At 43.2% G+C, this 16,901-nt stretch overlaps 1 protein-coding gene across 2 annotated transcripts in view; it reads left to right on the forward strand.

Annotated features, from left to right (window-relative positions):
* The first annotated feature begins 2,687 nt into the window (after positions 1 to 2,687).
* Positions 2,688 to 16,901, forward strand: part of LOC135324426 (EGF-like repeat and discoidin I-like domain-containing protein 3) — a 262,585-nt gene continuing 248,371 nt past the window's right edge. The window contains exon 1 of one of the 2 annotated variants that reach the window (XM_064500716.1): positions 2,688 to 3,041. In XM_064500716.1, coding sequence (XP_064356786.1) covers positions 2,975 to 3,041 — 67 coding nt within the window. In that variant the 5' untranslated portion in view covers positions 2,688 to 2,974. The remainder of the gene's footprint in view (positions 3,042 to 16,901) is intronic. The other variant, XM_064500717.1, reaches the window with a different exon arrangement.

Here is a 16,901-nt window from a genome sequence, read left to right on the forward strand (position 1 = left end):
GTCACGGAGGATTTTCAGATGCCTAAGCAAATACGGGAGGGAGGACCTTCAAGATGTCTTGGGTCCTGGGGTGTTCTGTAAGAAAATAGACTTGCATACCTATAATGCTCATAAGTGGTGGTAGAGTCAGAAGGCAGGTTTCCCACAGTCAAGTGAGGTGGTTGCTGCAAGAAAGATGGCATATGACAAACAGCAAAATCCACCATTTTCAAAGAGAGGACAAAGAAGGAGACCGGGTGGGAGTGCTGTGCCATGCTGCAGCCCCAACAGCCGCATTTACGGCCTCCGGCGACAGCGCTAGCGCTGCCAAGGCCTTGCAGAGGAATCGCAGGCCCGTACAACAGGATACAATAGGAGTCTTGGATATAACTTTTGCTAGTGCTGTAAAAAGGTTTGGCTGACAAATACTAGAAAATCGGTACTATGAAGATGTTGCTATGAATAGTTGCTGTGCTTGAGCTGGGAGGAGAGCAGGCTCTGCAGCTTGGAGCTGCTCTCGCAGCCCCGAGTTGGGCAGGGTATCGCCTTGCCCTGCGCTGAGCAAGGCTCTCCCGCTAGGACGGAGGCGCTGGGTGAAGGGGACCTCCAGCAGGACCCTCCCTCGGCTCGGGTCCTTCCCGAAACATGGGCGAGCGAGCCAGGGGAAGCGGCATTTGGAGAGGAGCCCAGCAAAAGCGGCACGAAGCATGCTGCAGGAGCAGCCTGATGCTCTTGGGTGGGGAGAGGGAAAGCCTTTCCTGGGTAAGGTTACTCACAGTACGAAAACACAAAAGCATCGCATCTTAGGTAGGAACCAAACATGAAAGGCTTTTGTCATTTCATTCCTTTTGGCTGAATAAACAATGCCTTGCTTTGAAGAAGCTATTTCTGTGTCACTTTAATCAGCTGCTAGTCATAGGATCTCGGTGGAAAAAGGCTTCCGAGTACCAAACGTAGTTAGGCCCTTCAGATTTATCCTAATTGGGGAAATAAAGGGGCTGCATTACGGGATTATTCTCTCAAGGAAAATAAAAAAAGGCAAGCCTGCCACATGGGGGTGCAGGCATGCTGGGCTGCCACAGCAGCTGAAGTGCAGCTTGCCTTGTAATTATGACAGCTGGATCCTTAGTTGTAAACTAAAAGATAAGCAGTAAAATTAGCACTGTTGTTGGGAAATGATGCATTAATATCAGAAGCTTTGTAAAGGCTTCCTGAATTCCTGCTATCTCTGTATTGATAGTAAAGCAACCCTCCAGAAAGAAGTATTTTCTTCTCAGATAGCAGTTCTTCCGGGAAATCTCTGGCATGGAGGCTGAGGGGTAAAATCCAAGTTGCTGTGGGAGTAGTGATGTAATCGCGGAGTGTGCTAGTGCAGCAAAGCGAAGGCACGGCTGTAGCCTGCATAACTGCTGCTGGATAAACTAAGCTAACAGGCTTAGCAGCGAAGGCATAGTAAAGTTTTGGTGAATTCTCCCAGCTACTGTATATCCAGCTAGATACGCTGGGCCCAAGCCCATGCTTCTCTCCTACTGCGAGTTTCCTTACAGCAGAGGAGATTTCTTTTTGTCTATTTGTCCTAAGCTGCTGTTTAATTTTTGCTCTGCACCACTACACAGTGGCTGCATCCCACCAGAGAGGCTTGCACTTTGGTGTGGTGGCTGAAGCAAGTGCTCCATGCAGTATAAAGTGCTCTGGGATTCTGGGCGTACTGTATAAAGGTACATTATTTCTCAGAATTGCGTAGTTTAAGCAATACAAAAAGCCTGATGCTTTTAATTCTCTCCTGACAATGCAATATGTTAAAACTGAAATCTTTAAAATGTCAAAGAAAAATGTGTTTAATTGCAAGCTCAGAAGTAAAATTAGAGCTTTAGGGAAGGGCTGTCACCCTGGTACTTACAGGCATTTAGTGGTAGACAAAAAGCTTATAAAATGAAATGTTGAAGACTGTAGTGAATTGGTAGGCAACAGACTAGAGGACTTAACAGGTCATTTCCATTCTTAAATCTGTGATGTCTGTCCTTGTTGTCATGCAACAAAGCCTGGTCACAGATTCGGGTTGTCTCTACAGAAAAGCTTTTTAACAGCATGTAATGTGTTCTTATCACTCAGCGGTTACATTAACATCCGATATAATGTTAATACGGGATTTTTTTTTAATATATATACTATGAGGGCATGCAGAGGGGATGCAAATAAAATACCAGAAGATCCTTTTCACTCCTACTGCACAATTAGTGCTTATGTCACTCTTACATGTGTATACACATGGGTAGATTTTACTTTATTTTATTTTTGAGGGAGCAGTGTTCCAGACACAGGACATTTCTCTCTTCCGCCTCGGCTGCTTCTGTAATCTCAGTTCTTGCTTGGGTTTCCTTGCTCTAGCAGACGGGGTGGCGCCTACCTCCCCAGCCCCCAGCGCTGGGAAGGCTAGTACTGAGATTTGCGGGGCACCCCTGGCAGCGGGATCTTGCAAGTTCCTGGGGTACCCGCGTGTTCAAAAGCGGCGGGGAAGGGGCAGGTGCGCCGGAGCACGGCGCAGCCTGCCACAGCCGCACAACAAAACTTTGAGGGCGAAAGGCCCCGCAGCAGCCGCGCTGCCCCCGCCCCCGCCGCCCCCGACCCCGCAGGGCACCGGCCGGGGGGGCGGGGGGGCGCAGGGTGTGGCCGCCCGGCCCCGCCCCCTGGCGCGGCCCCGCCCCCTCCCGCAGCCGGAGCCACTTCGGGGCGCGCAGAGCGGCTGGTGTCGGCGCGGCGCGGAGCCGGTGCGCGGAGCTGCGCGGCGCCCGGCGGCAGCGGCCCGGCCATGGTGGAGGCGCGGCGGCGGCCCCTGCTCGGCGCGCCGTGCCGCCCTGTTCCGGGATACCGGCCCCTCCGCCGCCGCCGCTAGGGAGGAGCCGCGCGGGCCGAGGGCGGAGGCAGCCCGCGGAGGGGCGCTTGGCCGCTGCGCGCCGCGCGGAGGCATCGCCGCCGCCCGCCTCCCGGGAGGACCATGAGCCGCGCGGTGCTGGCCTGGCTGGTGCTCTGCGGGGGCCTGGCGGCGCCGCGCCGCGCCCGAGGTGAGCGGCCGGGGCGGGGGGCTGCCGGGGGCGGCGGGGCCGGGGCGGGGGCTGGCGGCGGGCGGCGGCGCGTCCCGCGCGGGCTTGCTTCTCTCCCCCCGAAAAACCGCACTTGCCTCCACATGTGAAAAATCCTGAGGCGAAAGAAAGAGCCGTCCTCGGGCATGTGCTGTTTGGAAACTGCGCTTAATGAGTGGGGAAGAAACGCCGTGAGAGCTTAGATGTGATCCAGACGAGCGGCTGGAGGGTTTAGTAATACCCGCAGAGCTGGCCGCCTCTCCCCGCCCGGTCCTCCCGCCGGTCGGGAGGCTGTTGGGTCGGCGCCCAAGGTCCAGCAGAGCGCGGAACAGTTTGCGAACACAGCCAGGGGCTTTAGTATGGCTGTGGTAAGGAACAGCTCTGTCAGTCTCCCCTTTTCTGCCTCCCTCTAACTAGGGCAGTCTTCACCTAAAACGTGAATACAGCCTTCTGCATTCCGCGCCCCCCCCCTTCCCCCCCCGCCACTCCGGGAAAAAACAACTTCGGAGCTCTTCGAGTTGCGCTCTTTATTCTTATTTAAAAGCCGTGCCTCACCCGGCGTTATTACAGAGGGATTTGCTCTCCTAGCCTTAAAAAAAAGTTGCAAGGTCTCGTCTCGGCACGGTCTTAACGCCGTGAGGCGGCGGCGGGGCCGCTGAGCGCGGGGCTGCGGCGGGGGCGGCGGGGCCGGGACCGTGTCTGTCTGTCCGTCCGTCCGTCGGCGCGCTGGCAGCCCACGCGCGGAACCCCCGCGGGGTCCCCGCGGCGCGGCCGCAGGAAGGAGCCTCTCCGCCCTCCGGGAGCCAGGAGCCCGCAAGCGGGGCCGCTGTGCGGGGGCTGCTCGCGTCCCGCCGTGTCATACGGGGGAAAAAATCCCTCGGGGTTAAAGACCTCTCTTAGTCCTGGCTGCATCTCCCCGAAGCTCGGTAGATCAACTGCTACCCTAATGAGTGACGGCTAATTTCATTAACTTTTAGAGCTGGTCTCGTCTTTATTCGTATTTTTTTATTTTAAAATGAAACCGATGTATCAGTAAAATTGAATATTTTATTAGCTCTTAAATTATTCATCACGGTGGCTTCTCAAAATCCAATAACGTTCACACAGTTGCAGCGAGCATGTGATAGCTTATGCAATCTGTCCTTGTACCTGCAGTTTATGCCTGAAGTCTTTTAAGCAAAAGACGCTGTATCTGACACAAAGTCTAGACATGTCATAAATACTTTGCACTGGGCTTCTGTAAGACTTCGAATGCTTCCCATCTAAGACGTTTTTGCATTTAAGTCTGTGATGTTGAAGAAATGTTTTTAGGTAACTTCTGAACAAAGAGATCTTTATAGATTTTCTACAGCAAGTGAAATAGGAAGAAAGAATCCATTTGTTCTGCAATTACTTAAGTCGTAATTGTTTAGCTGAAGGTTTGTCCTTGGGCTTCAAAAAGGAACAGAACAAAATTGTATAGAGGTTTTTTGGTGTTTTTTTTTTTTTTTTTTTTTTTGATGATGAAGCTGAATAAAATGCTTTTTGACAGGTCTGATATAGTGGGTTAATTTTGCTCACTGTCATAACATTCAATTTTAATAGACCTTCTCGAAGTTATGATGATTGTAAGCACTGCGAGTAACTGGAGCTCTTCAGAGATCTGTTTTTGAACAGTAGATAACTTCTTCTGCGTTGTTTGAAAATTACTTGCCTATTAGTCCGTCTATATAATGGAGTATAATGAATATATAATGAAAACCTATGGTAGTGCCATCTCCACGATGGCCAATTCTTTTCTCATTTCTTTTTGGGTAAATTCCAACTGCAGATCGAAGTTAAGTCATATATTTCATTCCTGTTCTGTGTTTTAGGTCTACTATTAAAGAACAGCAAAGGTGGAGGAAGGGGTGGGTGGGTGTTGTTGTTGGGGGGTTAATTGGTTATGTGTGTTGGTACAAAGATAGGCTGCCTGGAAATCATATTTTATAAGATACCAGCTGTTCACTTTTACTGGGGCTCTGAAAAGTAATGACAGAGATCAAATTCCTTGTGATTTATCGTATCTTACCTTTTTTGGTTTTTTACCTATGGAACATGTGTACTGTATCAGCAAGTCTTTAAAAAAGAAGGGGGAGGGAGGAGAGGGAGAAAGAGATGATGATGAAAAGTCATCCTAATGCAAGACTAGAACTTTCTTCTTTGCAGCCAGTCTAATAAATTTGCAATCTCATGCACTGGTACAGGAGTCTGGTCTTCAGAAATGTGTTTATATGCATATATGTGATGAAACTAGGCTTCAAGGGTGCAGTAACATCTAATCCTTAGCTCACAAGAAAGACATGGATGCCTTTTTAATAAGGGATGTCCTTTTGCATTTATTTCAAAATGGCTATAAGGGTTAACATTTGCTGCTGTTGCTGTCCCTTGGTCAAATCTGAACACAAGCCAATCTGATGTTCTACCATGTAGTGGACAGACAGTAGGCGCAGTGACTGCAAGACACTATTTCACGGGGGAACAGATGCAGTGCACCTTGTCCATAGCAGTAGTGTAGGCTTCTTAGTTCCATTGTGGGGTTTTTTTCTGCTTTAGGAACAAATAAGATCTGTTGTGTGAAATCTTTCAAATAAACATTTTAGCTGGAATAATCCAACATGCTGTGGTGTTAGTTTTTAAATGCCAGACATTACTTTAATGTAGATGGTTTGAACAACTTTAAGCACTTCAATTTTTCTTCTTAGACAACTTTAGTTATTAGTGTATACACTAATGGTTTGAAGAGACAAAGTGGTGGAAACATTTTCAAGTGCAGCAAATTCTCAGTAACTATTGAATCTCATGTTGGGTATACCACTTCCTATATTTATGCTGGTAATGCATATTTCAGTTGCATCAATACCATTACAGTGAAACTGCAGAGTATTTGAAGAAGAGTATATGGATTTACTGTGGAACTACGTGTAGGGTAAAGCACACCATTGCCAATAGGTTTCAGAACAGTCGGTGAAGATTATGGGATCAAATGAAAGGGAAAACATAGTTTGTAACTGATGGCTGTTTTAGTCCCCAGATTTACCCCATGGAATGGGGTAAGCTGATCGGCTGTAGTAATGGAACTGCAAGTGCAGAGCAAATACGTATATTCAAAGTGTTAAATGTGTTTGCAACAGGATCTTGTGAAGACTTACCATTTGAGTTGCATTTATTGTGAAATTGATCCTTAATTTGTATCATGCTTTTTCAGTCAGCTTGTTGCTGATTCTTTTTTTGTGTGTGTGTGTGTGTGTGTGTGTGTGTGTGTGTGTGTGGCTTGCTTAAAAATGATATTGACATTGCCAAAACCAGATAAACTCAGCTTCTTTTTCTTCATTTTATGTCTATGTGTGGTGAGCCTGAGATAAAATATTTTAGGACTTCCAAGGAACTATTTCAAAGATGTTGCTTTTTCTCCATCACTGTGGGAACCTTCACTCTACTCTGAGGCTTAGAAGTTTCTATAAAGCCTCTTACTGCAGCTGCAATAAGCTGCAGGGGACAGAAGTGCTGAGAAACAAGAGAGGTAAATTGTACGACATGATCATTCACATGTAACTGTACTGAAAGACCGAAAATATCACTGATGCTTTTTAAGACCAAGATTCTTCTGTTTTGCTGAAGACTTCTGCATCTTTGGACAACATCTGCTTCTGTGCAAACTGCTGACAATGTGACCCAGCATAATGATTTTCACTGTGCTTTTAACAAATTACATTTGTATTGAAATTGATTTTCCATGACTGCTAATACGGCCTGTAGAAAGTATATAGCAGCCATAGTATAGCATCCTGTGTATGTCTGGTCAGCCTAGGACAGTACTTGGTGTCAAGCCATGTGTGGTTATAATTAGAATTAATAGTGGTACTGTGGGTTTGGTTTTTTATTTGTTTGTAAGTCTCTCCAACCTTCCTCTTTCTCTGCCTTGTTTAAATCTTTTGTCTCTTTTTTCAAAAGATATATTTCATGTAATGCTGTGTATCAATGGTAGCATAGTGAAAAGGGGCACTTTATTATTTTTCCAGTAATCATCCACGTTGGAAGTTATTTCAAAAGATAATCACTTTCCATTAAGAGTTGTTTCCCCCCCCCCCCCCAATGCCTTGAATTAGTTATTTGTACAGCATGTAGTTTTACTGTAGCAATGACAAAATCATAGCCTGACATATGTTCCGTATAAGTAAAGATAGCAGAATCTGGCTGTAAAGAAGTTGTCCTTAAAGGATTGCAAGAGTCAGAAATAAATCTGTTACTCTCAAATTCATTGTCAGTTACATAACAGTTAGCTTGTTACTCTTTTCCATTTTCTATATATTTACACTTTATACGTTCCAAACTTACATAAGCCATGGAACCAAGAGCACTTCTGAAATCTCAAAGGATGATCAAGACTGTATTACAAATGATATTGGGCTCTTTTGAAGCATGCATGAGGTTTAGCTGCCTCAAGTTTGAAAGAACATGGGCTGAGCGTCAAAACTGTATTAATTTTATCTCAACTTTAAAAACAGGTTCATGGCGAGAGTGAGTTTAATCCTTCTTGGATTAAATTCTTCCATAGTAGAAAATGGAATATTAGTTAAGAAATTCAGACCTAAATAATGACTATTAAGAACCTTACAATTTGTAAACTTGGAAACCCTAGAAAGTGCTGTCATATACTGGAGGACTTGCACACCTTTTCTGTTTAAAGGAGGTGGATGGAAGGAATTGAGGAAGTAAGGGGAAAGCCAATGTGGGGCTAAATCATGTGTGTTATACCAGCTGGAGGAATATTTCTTTCTTCATAATAAACTTTACACTGTACAAGACACTATCTTAGAGAGAGGGCTACTCACTGCCTATAATGACAGTAGGGTATGGCTGATTTTCTAAAGATATGGTATGGAGCGGGCAAAGCAGCTTCCCTTCCGTACCGTCCTGTTGCGGCCCGGGAGGTGACCACTGCTTGGGAACAGTAGCTGTGATCAAGGACCTTGACATGGCATGTTACTGAGAGCAAGGACTGAACATGCAACTGAAAGGCCTCAGAAATTTGCAGGTACAGGATTTGTCTGTCTTTTCATGGTCTGTATTTTTATAAAATCTCAATCTTAGTGGTATGGAAATACACTTACGGTTTTGTTTGTTAATTTGTTTTTTAAAGAGCAAGCTGTGGTGTCTTTCATCACAGCAGGAGTATACTTCTATCTTAAGTTTAAAAAGTTGATGAATGAAACGGGCCATGGAAGATTATCTCATAGAATCTGTAGTTTTCAATAGCTAATAATTACAGTGTGCAGTGTGTTTCATATGCTGATGCTTTCACACATGTGAAAGTAAGTTGATTTGGCTGTATCCACTATACAGTATGTACATAGTCTTCAGCTAGTGTACAGTGGAAGTATGTTCACTTATCCTGCCATACATCTGGTCTGATACTTCTTAAAAGATCTTAAAAAAGTTTGAGTAATGTTAAATAACATTTGATCATTCTATGAACTCAGGATGCAAAACTCAGTATTTCAAAGCAAAATTGGTTGTATTCAACAAAAACTGCACTGAAAGCAGTGAACTTCGGGGACTGGTTTCAAGACTCGTAGTAGTATTCCTCACTGCATCCCACCAAACTTATTTTTAAAGTGCCACTTGTAGGCTAATGCTCTCTGCTGCTAGAAGAGGTCTGATGAACTTTTAAAAAAAGTACAAAAGAAAATATCCTTTCCTCTACTTGGTTCAGATGGAGAGAAGTGTCTGGAATTTCTTAATTATAGCACTCATGGCTGCAGAAATACAATTTTTCCATTTTTGGAATTTATGATTTTGGCTGTAATATTTGATGTAGTAAAACTTGGTGACAGCATGGAGTAGCACCGGACGGAAGGTGATGAAGGGCAGGGGAAGATCCGCTGTGTGCGCTAGGCTCAGGAGGAGCCCTGTGTGCCAAAGCCTGAAACGAAGGCTGCGAGGGGGAGCTGTGGGACCGCCGCTCTTCCCTGGGGATGTCGTGCTGGAGAGCGTAGGCAAAGTCGCAGCCGCCCGGGAGCAGGGAGTCTGCAGTTCTGGTTTAGTTTTGGTTTCTAACCATTCTGAGCCCTTTTCCTCCTCCTTGATCCCTTGTAGGAACACTAGTGTCCCCCCCCCGCCAGCCCCTCCTGCTAATTTCCCTTTAGTACAGAGCAGAACTTTTATGGTGTTTTGTGGGCGACCTTTTTTCCTTCTTCCTATCCCACTCCCCTTGCAAGCCATTTTTGCTTTAGTTGTTTCCCATTTTGAACAGCACAGTGAATTGGTGCATAGCTAGGTGGTGGCCATACTCTAAGATAAAGCTAAAATCTAGGCCTAGAGGACTTTGTGTCTTTGAGTATTCTTCCAACAGTAACTTCTTGACAGAGCTGAAAAAAAAAAAAGATTGCTTTGCCAATTTTTAGCTGCAGTAATTTTATTGCCATGCTTCTTTGTTGAGAGGCTGACAAAATTTCTACAAAAACTGCTTTTTTCCTATCATTGTCAAAAAGCTGGGTCAACCTGTGTAATTATGGAGAGCTGTGACAGCAGTGGGTAAATAACAGTAATTTCTGCCCTGTGATTACTCATGTCCCTACGTTTCTATAGTAGTATAGCTGCCACAAACCATATAGGAAATACTTTTGGATAAGACTTTTATATACCATGTGTAAGTGTGAAAAATAGAAAATAAATAAATATAAACTAAGCCAAGCATCTTTTATGTCTTTATGTCCATCTCCCCCTCATCTATGACAGCCTCTGTCACTGCTGGATATCACTGCAGATGACCAGTCCCTTTAATCCAGGCTTGCTGTCTGATTATTCTCTGTTATAGTCCCACAGGTCATAACACTCCAAGCTTTTTGCCAGTTTTTATTTTTCTAGTTAAGTATTACATTTTTACACAGTGGCATGGGGTCCGAGACTTTTTTTTAATTCTCATCTTTGCAGCTGGGGCTTTCAAAGCAGACATGGAGAAGATATCGTTTAGTATGTAATTTGTCAGATTCCATACTTGTGTGAGGAATTGCACAGGATTGCCTTACAAGGGCTTCACTAGATTTAAAAAAATTGATATAGTAGCTGATTGCTTTGAGTTGCTGCTCCAGAATTTTTCTAAAACTGCTGAACATCCACTGATTTGAAAAATATTAAAGGAAGATTAGATTAATACTGTGAAGAGTGTACAGCATGGATAGGGGTATTATGTACTGCTGTCATGGGAAGTAGGTAAAATGACCTAGTAATCTTATTCTATTGTGATTTCTATAAATATTTCTTCGGTGATGCTTTTGTCTAATTTATTTGATGTCTCTTTTGTGGCTTACCTTCTGGCCTGAAGGGCATCATACAAAATGATGCATCAGTTGTAAGTAGTGCTTCAGGATAAAAATCAACTTTTTTTTTTTTAATAGTGGCTTTCATTTTCCTAGGTGTGATCAATCCCAGCCTATCTGATATCCTGACTTCCTTCACCAGGCTTCTGTTTAACCTGGTATCTTTGTTTAGGTACATGTTTTATTTCAGAATGATGCATTTAAATACCATGCATGCTCATTCTGTGATTCCCATGGTTTTCATTTTACTTAACTTTAAATTTTTACCCACATGTGGATCTTTTGGTTCAGCCTGAACAACAAAAAGGTACTTGAAGCAAACACAGGCATGCTTAGGGATATAGCTTCAAGGGTTTTTCTCTTCTGTGGTGAGATCTGGCTGAAAAACAAATCGAAGCATCGTTCTGAGTAAGAACCCTGAAATCTGCATGGTTGACAGTAGGTACTGGTTCCTAGTAAGGCTACATCTATATTGCTTCATGCAGCAAGAACAGCATTACCCTAGTGTGCCTCAAAGATCTTTTAGTGTATTTGGATAATTATATACTAAAATACATTCAAAATGCTGAGTGTGAGGAAACGTAGAATGGTAAAAGGTGTGGCTCCGACCAGTGGTAAACATTCAACCTCCTGGCAACTGAAAGAATGAGGCAAGGATCTAGTTTGTAGGAACTTATACTTCCTACTTTGCTACAGTTTCTTAATAGTAGACACCATCTGGGCAAAAAAAAAGGCTTTGTAAGGTGAGATTTGACCATATGGCCAAGCCAGTCTAACGGCTGTTTGCCACGGAGAGACTCTTCCCTGGTACCAGCACTGGTGATGGTCTTATGCAGAGCAATTCAGTGTCAGAAAAGTATTCTTTTCTTTGCAAAGTTAATCGTCAGATAGTTGAGCTTCTTGGGATGGCTTACCTTGGGGCGCAGCAAGCCTGAGTGCTGGGGCAGGGAAGGGAGTGGGAACGGGCAGAAGTGAGTGGCACGGGATGGTTGGACGTGGCCTCCACAAGACTGAGTCTCAAGTGGTTTCTGTAAGGTGTAGCTGCAGGAACTCTTCTCAGTTACAGCTTAGGCATTTTTTCCTGGGAGATACGTTTCTAGAGTACTTATTGGCTGTCGACAGCTGTGTGAATGTCCTAAGTCTGTTTTTCAGCGCAGTCAGACAAATGAACTGAAACCATTTTGAGTAGGGATACAAGCTTACTCATTCCTCTACCCAACCCTAAGACCCAGAAAGCCAAGTTTCGCCTTACTTCATGTGTATAACTATATATCACCTGCCATATAGACGAGATATAAAAATCAGGCTCATTAGTATGCATTGTATTCCTGTCAACATGTGTTTGCTTTGCCTTGGTATGAGTGTGGAGAAGTAAATCCTGTGGTACTGCTGCCCTCTCCCCGTCCTGAATATCTCTGTGCTGCCTTGCCATCCTAGGGCCAATCCGATGCAGATTAACTAAACTGTCCTGATAGGTTATTTTGACAAGGTCAGATTACAGTGTTTTCTTTCCCTAAGTATTTTGTGCCAAATATTTAGTTTATGGATGAAGATCACTCCTTGCTCACACGAAGTGAGCAAGGATCGAGAGTTCCTCTTATGCTTAGTAGAGCAGGGTGAGCTGCGTTCCTTAGCAATTCTTCTCTTGCGTTCAGTTAATTTCTAAGCAAATAAACTGCTTTAAAACTACTGATGGCTAGATGTGGTTCTGGCTCTTCTATTCAGTCTTACTGTATGAAGGCTGAACAGAAAGAAACAAGAAGTCAAACTGAGCGAGTTGTTCAATTGGAGATATTTATTTGCTTGTCAGTTATTTCTGACAATGCTTACACTTGGGAAAAAATCACTAAATGCATTAGTTATTTGAGGAGCAAAAAAAGAAAACTCTTCAAAATATTGACACAAAATATTTCAGTTAGTTGTTGTTTCTTTAGAACGTCACTTGTCCTTCATGTGTGTATTGAATCTAGCTACTGGATTCAGTTGGACAAAAACTGCATCTTTTAGTGAGTAAATGACTTGCCAAGAAGTGTTGTGGCATTCACAAGCCACAAAGTCCCTGCAGCCCAGCTTCACACACAAACTCTATGGGAGCTGTGTCTCTTCCTTGGGTCTGAAACAGCAATAGGTCTTGTCTTTCTTTTTTTTAATAGAAAAGTTTTGATTTTTTTTTTCTTAATTTCCTGTAGAAAGCCTTAAATAACTAAAAATAAGTACTTTGCTTTCTTTTTCAGTAATGAATCTGTGGTTTTGGCATTACACTTGAAGAGATATTTGAATAAAATTTTAAATCCTAGCTAAAAATTTCCATTTAAAGCAGGAGAGGGAAGGAGGCATATCCTGGAATAAAGATCAGTCAGCTATAATTATAGTCAGTTATCTGAACTGGGCTTTTCCTCTGGTGCAACATCTTCTTCAGAAGTGAAGAACTGCAGCAAGAAATACAAGAAGCGTTCTACTTTCAGATTTTTGAAGATTCAGGAGGCTAGTCTTTCACCCCATGAATGTTCTAGTCTGGCAGGTTTTCATAATACTTTATGCTAGTATCTCTCATAGTAATCTTTTGTCTCTTGTGTCACATCAAGCTTTCGTGCTTTTTTTTTTCCTCTTTCTTGAAGTGTGTGTACCTTCCTGATAATACAGAGAGCATCCCTAAAGTCTGAAAATTAAGGTCAATACATCTCACAGAAAGGCACCTCCCTTTAAGAGAAATAATGAGATTTGATGACTTATGTCTGGTAAAAGCCATGGTGGATCTCTCTGGTGCTAGCTGCCGCACTGCAAGCATTGCAGCTGCTTGCCAATTTAATTGTGTGTGTGTGTGAGGTGTTAGTATTGGGGTAGTACTTACTCAGAGTTGCAGGAATCTTGCAAGCAGGTAATCATCTGGAATTGCTGTTTCAGGGAAACTCGGTTAATGTTATTCAGTGTTTTCATTTTATTACTACATGTTCAAGAGATTTTCATTTCTGTACCATTTTCAAAATGAGGTGTTAGAAGCTTTTAAAGTTTATATTGTAATGCCTAGTCTGTTTACAGCATGGTATATGTATTTTGTAACAGTTGGAATAATTTTTAAAAGTCTTAAATATAGGAACTCAGAACAGATTTTCTGTAGAAAAAGCAGCTTCAGAAAAGGTATAGTTTTGTTCTGCCCATTCTTCTGTTAAGATACAGCAGTAAAATTACTGAAGATTTTAGACATATTACATCTGTTCTTTGAAAGAGAGCAGCATAAAAGACATCAAATTACTGTTCTAGTAGATTACACGCTACAGCGTGTATCTGCTGAAATTGGCTTTATAGAAGGTACTTTTTCTAAGTTGATGTAGTCTAAAAATAAAATATTAACTTTTTTTTTTTTTTGCATCATACTGTCGCTGAGCAGTAGAGTAATGCTAGCGGTCATCTCTGCTCTTCGGCCATGTGGGGCTTTCCCTGGTGTTTGGGCTTCGGGGAGCAGGCTGAAGGCTGCCGAGCAAATGCGGAGAGGAGCTCTGCTGGTGGCTGAAAAAAGAGGCAGGACATATCCCACGTACCTCTTATTGCTGTCAAGTGGAAAGGGTGGAAGGGAAGAGCACCTTGAAAAGGGTGATGACCGAGTGCACCTCTTTTACTTTCCAGAGAAAATGGGGATTCGGAAGAAATTTTCTCTCTGTGGGGGTTTTCTGAGCTATATTGCCAGTGTTGTTCTTGGAGTAGCATAGGTCTGTCCCCGTGGAATCATGTCCGGGTTCATTTGTAGTCTTCTGAATGCCAGTGTCATGAACTATAAAAGGGATGCATTAGGTGGGGAGAAAGCGGTATGGTATGTCATGCAGTTGTTATGGTTGCTTTTGGCTTATTCTAATGTATCTGAGAGTACTGATGCAAGACAGATCTTTATATGTTATTTATGTTCTGCAGTATTCACCAAAAAGTGAAGGCTGGGGCTGATTGTTTGTAGAGGAGAAAGGGCTTCTGCATTCAATACAGATATCTCGGGCTTTCCAAAAATTTTTTGGCAGCATTTCCCTTCATTAGAAATGACTATTTCTATCCTTGGTATCTATACAATGAACTTGTTTTTCATCACTAACTACCTTGTGTTTTTAGACTATGTGTACTGTTGTCCAGAATAGTAATGGGTTTGTGTGGTGTGTGTGGGTTTTTTTTGTTTGTGTTTTCTTTTTCTTTTCTTTTTTTTTTTTTTTTTTTTTTTTTTTTTTTGGTGAGGAGAGGTGTAATTCTTTTCTGCTTGCCTATTTTTGTTTTTTCTCAATCCTATGGTTTTTGTGAGATTCTGCTTTCTTGCTTTGCACAACATCATGAAGTTGTTTTTCTTTTCCTGGAACTCTCCTGATAAATTGAAAGCTTCTCATAGTTTTGAAAATTATCAGTGTTACAGGCCCTAATGGCCAAGGGCTAGAATCAACTACAATCACAGGACAATTAGGGCAGGAAATGCAGACAGAAGGCTTCATTTTGTCAAACAGTGTTGTTTGACCATGTTTTTTGTGTTTAGGATTTATATTGTACGTTAAGCCACTGCTTTGTTTTCTACAGGCTGTTATTTTATCCCTTTTCTCCCTGCAATGGTGGACTGACTTGAACCTCTGGATTTTTGATTTTTCAGTTGACGTCTCAAAGACAGAGAACCCTGGCAGATGCTAATCCAAGTTTGATGTTGAAAACAGATTGCTCTTAAATTTTAACTCTTCCAGAAATCTGTATTTTTTGTGGCTTTTCTTGATTTTAATATTTTAATATTTTGATTTTAATAACCCAAAGACACTACTTGTGAACACTGCAGAATAACTTTATGCCAAAGCTTCCTTTAGACTTATTCCTTTGGCTTTGCCAGAATCATTATCTATATTGCAACCTGTCATTTCATGTCTAAATCAGGTAATTAATTCAAGTCTGGTAATTAATTCTTCAAATCAGGTGTCCTTTTTTAATTATAAATATAGTTTAGGATTTTATGGTTTCATAGAACCTTGAGGAAGCAGCTGCAGAACATCTTTTAGAGAATGGGCCAAAACCTCTCTGAAAATTTGGTTTGTCATGTTACGTTTTCAGATTTGGACTCTTGCATTGTGGACAAAAGAGAAAACTGGCAGCAGTGAATTAGATGTACTTATGTCCTAATAGCTGCAAGTCTCTTTATGGTCTGACCTAGGGCCCTTGATCTGCGTTGCTTGCCAGCATTTAAATAAAACACTAAGGGCTGAAATCACCCTTTTGCAATAAGCCAGTTGAGTAATGCTATGTGTATCTGAAATGAAAATCACTACCTTTCTAACGTGTTAGTAGAGGTGTTGTAGTTAGTTGTTTACTCTTGGGGAGAGTATGGTTCACTTAAACTTAAGTGCCTAACCTATGGTTCAGATTTGGTAAAGATGAATGAGAAGCTATAAGAGCCTCAGGTTCTTGGTCCCAATCTCCCCCTGCAAGGCTGGGAGCCTGTGTACTGTTTTAGCTCCACCACTCTCAGAGCTGAAACTGGCTTTTGTAAAAATGCTTGGTAGCAAAATAAAGTTATTATCTTCATATAATGTGTGCATGTACGTATTATCTGTCCTTTTAAAGATCATTGCAAGTTTGAAAGATTTATCTTAGAGCTTAAGAGCTTGAGACAGCTGACAGAGATGGAGCAATTGTCAGAGCAGGGCAGAAAGCGGCCTCTCCTGGATCTGGGACAGCAGTGGCCTTGGCTGCTGCAAGTGCGCTCTGCTTGTTGCGATGAGTCTCCAGGTGAAGGCCCTATGGGAGGAGGTAAGCAGGCTGCACATCATCAGGGAGGACAAACAGGAGATCTAGAAGGTCTTAGCAGAGACCCCACAAAGCCAACCACTCAAGCCCTGCATTGCAAGGAAGGAGAGGAATCTGGAGGACCGCCTTCAAAGGAGTGGTGGATGGAAACTTCCAAGATGGGGGTTAAGCTTGTCACCACTGGTGTCACATCTGAGGCTCCTTCTCTGGTTCTGCAGTTATGGGTACAGTGCCCTGAAAACATGTGAGGAGGATGCCTCCCATTTGGGAGGGAGGGGAGGTGGCAGCACGAGAGCCAGCTGAGCATCAACCAAGTGTCCACACAAAGAAGAAAAGGAGGCAAGGAAAATGTGGGCTTGTTGCTGAATGGGGCAGATGACTTAGTGACAGAGGACAGAAATAAAGCTGAGGTACTAAATGCTGCCTCTGCCTCTATCAAAAAAAGGCCTTCCAGGCCTCTGTGCTTAGTGAAAGGGTTCAAGCAGAGAAGTAACCAACAGTGGAAAAGCATTGAGCTGGGGTGACTGGAGAGAACTTGCCCTATATGGGTACATGGGACAAGATGGGGTGTGTCTGAAGGTGCTGAGAGCACTAGCAGAGGTCCTTGCAAGACTCTGAAAGGTCATGGAGATCCAAGGAGGTCCTCAGTGACTGGAGAAGGCAAACCTTGCACCCATCTCCCAGAAAGGCCAAAAGGAAGATCTGGGAAAATACAGACTGGTCCTGGTTGGTTCCTTGGAAAATCTTG

The sequence above is a fragment of the Dromaius novaehollandiae genome, chromosome W (assembly GCF_036370855.1).
Source record: "Dromaius novaehollandiae isolate bDroNov1 chromosome W, bDroNov1.hap1, whole genome shotgun sequence".
In the NCBI taxonomy this organism is placed as follows: Eukaryota; Metazoa; Chordata; class Aves; order Casuariiformes; family Dromaiidae; genus Dromaius; species Dromaius novaehollandiae.